This window comes from Cebus imitator, unplaced genomic scaffold, assembly GCF_001604975.1.
Source record: "Cebus imitator isolate Cc_AM_T3 unplaced genomic scaffold, Cebus_imitator-1.0 Scaffold512, whole genome shotgun sequence".
NCBI lineage: Eukaryota > Metazoa > Chordata > Mammalia > Primates > Cebidae > Cebus > Cebus imitator.
In genome coordinates this window covers 281,045-288,953 of record NW_016107827.1, presented here as the reverse complement: position 1 = coordinate 288,953, position 7,909 = coordinate 281,045, and the positions used below count along the sequence as shown (strand labels likewise).

At 48.2% G+C, this 7,909-nt stretch overlaps 1 protein-coding gene across 3 annotated transcripts; it reads left to right on the top strand.

Moving 5' to 3' along the window:
• The first annotated feature begins 209 nt into the window (after nucleotides 1-209).
• On the top strand, nucleotides 210-7,814 carry ALKAL2 (ALK and LTK ligand 2). Of its 3 annotated transcripts, none has more exons than XM_017514031.2 (5): nucleotides 210-515; nucleotides 1,677-1,730; nucleotides 1,815-1,895; nucleotides 4,829-4,893; nucleotides 7,730-7,814. In XM_017514031.2, exons 1-5 carry the CDS (start codon nucleotides 263-265, stop codon nucleotides 7,733-7,735), a joined length of 459 nt encoding a protein of 152 aa, XP_017369520.1. In that variant the 5' UTR covers nucleotides 210-262; the 3' UTR covers nucleotides 7,736-7,814. The 3 variants fall into 3 exon arrangements, with proteins under 3 accessions (XP_017369520.1, XP_017369519.1, XP_037589225.1); XM_017514030.2 differs by having other exon boundaries at nucleotides 7,333-7,808; XM_037733297.1 differs by having other exon boundaries at nucleotides 6,705-7,808.
• Nucleotides 7,815-7,909: the final 95 nt, after the last annotated feature.

The following is a 7,909-nucleotide window of genomic DNA, read 5'->3' as shown; positions in this document are numbered from 1 at the left end:
TGCGGCCGCTCCCGGTGGGCGGGACCTCGGACGGGGTCGTCGGGGCAACCGCTGGTCCTCACCTGCCGGCTCGGCGGGCGCCTCCTCGGGGTGCGCGGAGCCGGGTCCAGCGCCCGCGGCTCCTCCCGCTTCCTCCCCGCCCCGCCCCGCGCTCCCCCCTCCCCCGCTGACTTTCTCCCCGGCCCCCCGCGCCCCTTCTCCCGCAGCGAGCCCAGCTCCCGGCGCGCGTCTGAGCCTCCCACCCCGCGGCCCCGAGCGCACGATGCGCGGACCCGGGCGCCCGCTCCTCCTGGGGCTGCTGCTGGTCCTGGGGGCGGCGGGGCGCGGCCGGGGGGGCGCGGAGCCCCGGGAGCCGGCGGACGGGCGCGCGCTGCTGCGGCTGGTGGCGGAGATCGTCCAGGAGCTGCGGAGGCACCACGCGGCGGAGCTCAAGGGCCTGCAGCTCCTCGGGCGGGACTGCGCCCTGGGCCGCGCGGAGGCGGCGGGGCTGGGGCCTGCGCCCGAGCAGCGAGTGGGTGAGTGCGGCCGAGCGCCTGGGGCCGAGGGTGCGGGGAAGCGGAATTGTCTTTGAGACACACGTTTCTAAACGAGAAATCAATTTTGACTATTGAACAGCAGGATTATTTTTTTAAAGAGAAAGAAAATAGCAGCAATAGGTCCGCGCCTGAGGCCTGGCGGCGAAGCGCCCGGTCTCCTCCTGGCGCGTGGAGCGCGGCGCGGGCTGGTGATTTCCGCACACAACTGTCACCGGCACTTTGGAAATGGAAGCATTTCCAGCAAAGCGCTCCCAACTGAGAAGGAGGCATCCAGGCTCCTTCACGGCCCTGCCCAGAGTGGTGGCCCACGGGGAATTTCCCAGGAAAGCATGAAAGCTTCTAATGCTTTTGTGACACAATCAGGTCAAATATGAGAAGGTCAGTCTTATCCCGGCTGCGTGAAGTTAGGAGTGAATGAAAACTCACTAGGGAGATACCTTGCGAGTGTACGACGTGGATGTGGACGCCCCTCTTGCAAGGGCCTGGCTTCACGCCCCCTCGGAGCTCAGCCAGGAGCCCGGAGCAGGGGAGTGTAAACACGCAGGAACAAAGCTGGACTCAGAGGGGACGTCCGCAGGATTTTCCCCACCCACTGTGTGCCGAGAGCCCTGGTGGTGGAAGTTTGCTTGGCAGAGTCTTTCTGTAGTGAATACCTTATAAACCAGGTTAATGCATATTTCCACTAATTTACACCTAAATATTTAACTAGAACAAGTAATGTCCTAGAACCCATTTTTTTTGTTTGAAGGGCCACTTTTTCTCTAAAAACTTTGAAATGTTGTGGGATTTGATTCCCAAGGTCCTCAAAATTAAAGTGTCTAAAAGTGACTAGAAGTTAAATGTTTAAAAGAAAAAAAAAAAGTTTTCTTAACTCTATAACGCTGTGGTTGTCTGCATCCTGCGGGGAGAGAGCAGACGTAATCCTGGAGCTTCAGGAGTAGTTACTGTGATGCTGAGGCTTCTTCACTGTCATGCTTTGCAATCCAGGGCCCCCCATTTTTTTTTTTTTTTTTTTTTTTTGGTGCAAAACAATTTGGCTAATGTGGAGTTTCCATTAATTTTCTTCAACATTCACTTAAGATCACATTATCAAAAAATGCTTCCTTCGAGCAATAAAATATTTTCTTTTCCCTGAAACAGAAATTGTTCCTCGAGATCTGAGGATGAAAGACAAGTTTCTAAAACACCTTACAGGTAAGTTTTCTCCTCCATCCTCGCTTTTCCCAGAGCTCCTTTGCACCTGAGTCTTCATGATCTGTTTCTTCTTCCGTGTTGCAGGTCCTCTTTATTTTAGTCCAAAGTGCAGCAAACACTTCCATAGACTTTATCACAACACCAGAGACTGCACCATTCCTGCATGTAAGTAACAGCACTGGATTTTTATAAACTGCAAGCACAGTGCAGGCCGTGGTTCCCACCTCCTTCCATTTCCTCAGAGGCCCCTGCCTTCTTTGCTCAAATTTGCCTATTCCTTCCTCACTGTGGAGTTAGGGGCCAAGATGGCCAGACCATTGCAGAAGATAACTAACTTCTGCATCAGCTAATGCCAAACTGGGAATTATTTATAGTCACTGGAATAACAGGCTCTAGGGAGGGCTGAACTCCTATTCTCCTCTTCTCTGCCAGTTCCTGTCCAGTGCTCATGTTTGTGCATGCTCTACTGTGGCAGTCAAACAGATGTTAAAAATGAGTTGCTAAAATGACTCCAAGAATAAGATTGACCTGGACCACTGCTCTGACTAGAGATTTTTTCTTCCCATTAGTATTTACAACCTTATCACCCACAAATTTCATTGTGATTTCAAAACTGTTTCTCTGGCTGGCTCCATCACTCTTCAGAAACACAGAGCTGCCCTTGTCAGCCCAGCTCTCAGCGGTAGCTTTCTCTCCTGTTTCTTTTCAGTCTTCCTAACCCGCTTCTGCCTATTTATTCATAACAAAACATTTCCCCAAAAGTAGCTCCTTGTTCTCTTCATTGTAGTCTTATTAGCTACAGTGACAGGACCCTAACCTATTTTTTTTTTAATTTGGACTCCAACTTTTATTCATTTAAGGCTAAGAGGAGAAAAGCCATGCAGACACTAGGAATACTGCTAGCCGCCATCAGCGCCCTCCAGCCGGGCCGGGCAGCAGACCACACTTGCTGTCCTACCTTCCCCTCCAAAAACAAACAAATCAAAAGCCAATGTACACAAAGTGTTTTTCTTTGTTTAGGCAGCAAAATTACCTGAAATAATAACCATCATTCATAGGACTTCTTCTGAGTGCCAGGTGCATGTCAGTGAGCCTTAGCCCACTGAAGTGGCAACACCAGCACTTTCTGGACAAGGCGAAGGCACATACACATTTAGCATCCACCACACCACCAGCACGGAGACGCATGGAACACAGCCTCAGCCTCTGACCATGCCACTGGTGACACCATCCTCATGCCAAGGCCAGCAGCACACACCTCCTGAAGGGTTTTGTTTCTGTATTCTCGTTGCTGGGCCTCACCCTTCCACGTGGACCCAGCACGCTAGGACTTTCCTGTTTTCTTCTTTTGGAATGCAATCACCTTCTATTGGGAATCATTAATCTGGCTCTTCGAGCTAGAAAATCTTGTCATTTGTATTGTTTTAATGTGCGTATATTTTATATTAAATATTTTCTTACAGTAATAGGATCATAGATTCCAAATTTCCAAGTGACCTCTGAGTCATTCAGTCTCATCTTTTCATTTATAAATGAGGAAGTGCTTTTGTGCTGCCAGATAGCAGTAAAGCTAAGATGTAGATCTCAGGGTTAACTCTGCAGACCTTTTTCCAGGGCATCGTGCTGTACCCCTACTCGATATTTCCTTGTGCTCACAGCAACTCAGCTGTGTGATCCTAAGCTCCTGGTCGCAGCTCACCCCAGGTCAAGGAAAGGGAGAAGCTGGTAGATCTCTGCCTTTGGAGACCGGTGGCTACTTTGTTGCTTTCTGCCTCTTCTTAGCCCACAAAGAGCTGGAGAGCTGAAATCGGACCACTTCTGTGCTTTGTTAGGCTATATGAAAGAAAATCCTTGGGCTCCTGGAATGTCAGACCTGAAGGAACTTTAGTGCCTTCTCACTCGAAGTGTGGTCCCGTGGGGAGTTCGCTGAGAATGCAGAACCAAGTCCCATCTAGACTTGTTGAACAAAATCTGCGTTTTAACAAGATCCCCAGGTGATTGGTCTGCACATTGAAGTTTGCCAGACATTGCTGAAAACACGTGGGTTGAGCTGGAAGTGTAGTCAACTGTGACCCTGGACATGCCGCAAGTGGAAGTTTTTACAATTCATTGATTAGATCTGCCATTGGAATCACAATCCACTGCACCCATGATATGGAATCTGTTTAGCAAAACTACATTCTGAAAAGCATGGTGCTGCTGAAAGAGAAAGGCAGACACTGGCTTCAGATGGCCCAGTGCCGCCGTTACAGCACGCTTTTCCCTTTGAAAAACCCCTAGCAATATGTGCCACAAATATTTAGGAGGCATATTTTTGGAAGTAGAGCTAGCTACTTATCTAGCTAGCTTATTTGCATTTATCATTGTCAACCTCCCCATTCAATTCAGATTTTCAGTCGAGTCTAAATTCTCCCATTTTTAAGTAGGATTTTGCTATTCTTGAGAAATAAACTGTAATAATTTATTAACAATCACAGCTTTCCATAGATACTCAAAATTCCCTTATGGCCAGGATCATTGCACCTTCTCAGTTTGTATAGGCAGCATGAGCAGAATAGTGGAATGGGAGACTGTGTTCATACTGAGGAGTATCAGTCTGCAGTTAGAAACAGGCATGTTGCTTCTGTTCGCCATCCAGTCCACGCCTCTGCTCTGCTGCCTTGTGACCCACTTTCTTTAGAATTTACAGGCAGAAGGCTTTGTGTCATGGTCAACTCAAGCTGGGATTCAGCCTGCACATAACCTAGAAGTGACACAAGGGTATGGAAGGACTGTCATGTAGAAAACAAAATGAAGTTATTTCTGAGAGGAGCAATGGGCAGCCAGCTCAGCCATGCCGTCTTCGTGCCTGTCCCTCCTCCCTCCACAGCGCCACTTAAATCATCCGACTTCTGCCATTGAAGCTTAAGCCCTTGAAGCACCATAAATTATTAAGTCAACAACTTAGAACCCATGCCTGCAGACTACAGACTCTGTATTGCTTCCAGGGAATTCAGACATTTAAAGAAATAAATGGCTTTAGTAGCTGATATACTTGCAAAAGATGCTATTTTTGTTTTAAATTAATGACAAGTGTCTGTGATTTATTTTCACTATAGACTATAAAAGATGTGCCAGGCTTCTTACCCGGCTGGCTGTCAGTCCAGTGTGCATGGAGGATAAGGTAAGCTTGGACACGCACTGGAGCACACACCAAAGGGAATCCCGCTTGGGACATGAAAAATTCATGGGAGTTTAGGAACATGTGTTCTTTGGCTGAGGTAGCTATATTCTACACAGAGTTGGCACAGCACTCTTACTATCTCAGTGCTGAAAGCTGCCCTACTGGCTTGTCTACAGTGCCCAGGCAGCTGCTGTTAACTGTTCACTGTACGACACACAGGCACCAGGCAGGTCCTGCTCTACCCAGTTTCAGCATGTGAGTGAGTACATAAGCCAGAAACAGACTAAAACTGCACTATTCACTTCAAGGCATGCATTCATTCAGTAACGCAAGTGAAGATGACCAACATTATCCATGCAGATTCTCACATCTGGTAAATGTTTGAGTTGGAATCTATCATTATGACAATAAGCTCATAAAGAACAGCTATCCTCTTTAAAGGTTTCTATCAACTTTTTTTTTCATAGCCTCTAATAAGTAAAAATGTAAATGCATGTCATATTAACTACACTTTGCACCTGGGCCCTTCAAGGGCTGATAGGCAACATATAAGACCCATCAGTGGATGTTTTGAAGGGTAAGGTTTTATTTCCCTGACGTAAATGCCACAGAATTCAGTCACTTTAGACAGCAGAATGAAACTGTAATTTCACCAACTTTATACATACTGCGTGTCTTGTATGTGCAGGCACTGCCAGATGCTGGCTACACCGGCACAACTAAGGTAGGCCTCCTGCCCATTGATGGCTGTCCAGCACATTCATGAAAAGGGAGTATTTTTCTAGTGGTTTCTCTAGTATGTCTCATGTAAAACGGATGAGGGTAGGGGAGTGCTCTTTCCTATACAGATGTGATCTCTAAGGAGAGGCAGCGCTTATGAATATTTAGGCGGCAGCAGCAGAAGGGTTGGGTGTGTGACCCCTGCCCCGGCAGGAGACAGCGCGGGTCCTGCCCATGTGTCCTCCACTCCGTCTTTCCTAGCAGAAGCAACTGCTGCTAGTGAGAGGAGTGGCACTGGGCAACGGAGGCCAGTGAGCAATGGCGGCTGAGGCTGCGCTTTTTCTTTGGCGGTGGTGAAGGCATGGAGCTGAGAAGTGCTGTGGTCACGCCCCGCGCCCTGCCCTTCCGGTCCTCTCAAGCTTCTCCTCCTCCTGTGTGTCGCAGATACTTTTTCTGTATAAATCAGTGAATAGATGTATGTTCCTGGCACCCCAGGTGATACACCAGAGATGAGAATGTTAATTTTTTACGTATTTCTTTATAATTAAATCACACTGCTCCCAGAGATGAGCCAGGGATGTCCTTGGAAATTTTCCATTTACTTACAAGTGAGGAGAGCCAATTCCTCATGGTCTCAGCTGATAGAAGAGCTACTCCGTCCACGTGCCCATTAGCCAACCCCCGCCCCCCTCCACTGGCTGCTGCTGGAGGCAGTTGCACCAAAGGACGTGGTCACACGTCCGTGGGACACGGGCTCCTGCGTGGGTCTCTGCGTGGGCACGTCATGCTTTGCCAGACGCCACAGTGATGCCCCACAGGAAAACTGTGGCAGAACCCCCTTGAGAGCCCCCAGCACCCTTCACATCACTCTCCGGATCACCGGACAATCATAACAAAGCCTGACTGACAACGAGACGCAGGTAAAGGTTAGGACAAGGCCCAGGCTCATAAGCTCCTGTTCCCAAAAGGCCATCTGCTCAACAGCCACAGGTGTCACGGCTGTTAGCTGGGTTCATTTTGGCCATGACATGGGTAAAGTCTAAAACATTGATACCCTGTTAACTCTAATTTCGTAACTTCCATTTTTTTAGATTGATTTCTTCAAATTCCAAAAGGTTTAAACGGCAAAGAAATTGTTACGTTGCTGGTCACTGCAGTGTAGATACAGTGCAGAGTTTTGCTGAGCTTGGCAGGCCTCGGTGAGACAGCAGAGGGCAGGGCAGGCGTCCCAGGGTGCCCACGCTCCTGCAACGAGGTGGCATGGGGAGGGCCCTGCGGACCCCAGTTCTGGTTCCACTGGTTGACAACCAGCCACATGCGCTTCTGTCCTGACACATGAGGATGGCAGGGCAAGACTGCAAGCCGTGACCTTGTCTCCTAAAGAAAGGCCCACAGCCTGAGAAAAGCAGGTCTTCGGCAGGAAAGGCTTTGCCCTCCTCATCTCAGAGCAAATCCATTTGCCAGTTTCTGAAGCTCATTAATAGACCCCTTCAGGCCAAAGAGAACAGTGTCCCGGCTGCCCTCCCTAAGTCACAGACACACTTTATTGTCCAGACTTACAGGTCAGTTAATCAGAAGCCTGAGCTCTGGAATACTGTCAGAGAATTGGAGTTTTGAGTAGTGAGTACAGAGTATACGCTCCCAAATGCAGCCTAATCTTAGTGACCCTGAAGTTTACCATTCTTTTAAAAATAAATACCAATGGTTTAGACATTTGAGCATAGAATGCTAGAAACAAATGTCTAATCTTGATTATTAGCTTTATAATCCTGTGAACACTGAGGTTGCAGAACTGCCAGATAAATCTCTGTGGCCTGGACTACTGAGGATTCTGATAACACAAGACTAAGCACTCTTCTTCAAGCTTTAAGCATTCACGTGGCTCTGTGTTGACTTTCATTGCTTTAACATCGCCGCCATGTAGTTAACTGCAAAAATAAGTTATTTTTCAAAATACAATAGACTGCGCTTTTTGGAACATAGAGAAACACAGATGCACTCTTAGACTGCCTGTGTTTATAAACACGTTGTGTCCCCTAACTGAAGTGCCAGGTCTTCTGGAATTCATGGTAAGAGGTGTGGATAGTCATATCAAACGGAATGTACTTGTTTTCAGCAGTGAGCACAGCTGTACAGGAGCAGCACACCAGGAGCCATGAGAAGTGCCTTGGAAACCAACAGGGAAACAGAACTGTCTTTATGTACTTAAAACAGAGAATTTAATACTAGAAAATGGGCCAGGTGTGGTGGCTCACGTCTGTAATCCCAACACTTTGGGAGGCTGAGGTGGGCGGAT

Bases quoted from the DNA above. Each gene is read 5' to 3' on its own strand.
- ALKAL2 (XM_037733297.1), top strand. From the start codon at position 263: ATGCGCGGACCCGGGCGCCCGCTCCTCCTGGGGCTGCTGCTGGTCCTG. The intron at 1,896-4,828 runs GTAAGTAACAGC...TTTTCACTATAG, and splicing joins AGACTGCACCATTCCTGCAT to ACTATAAAAGATGTGCCAGG. The intron at 4,894-6,704 runs GTAAGCTTGGAC...CCATTTTTTTAG, and splicing joins CAGTGTGCATGGAGGATAAG to ATTGATTTCTTCAAATTCCA.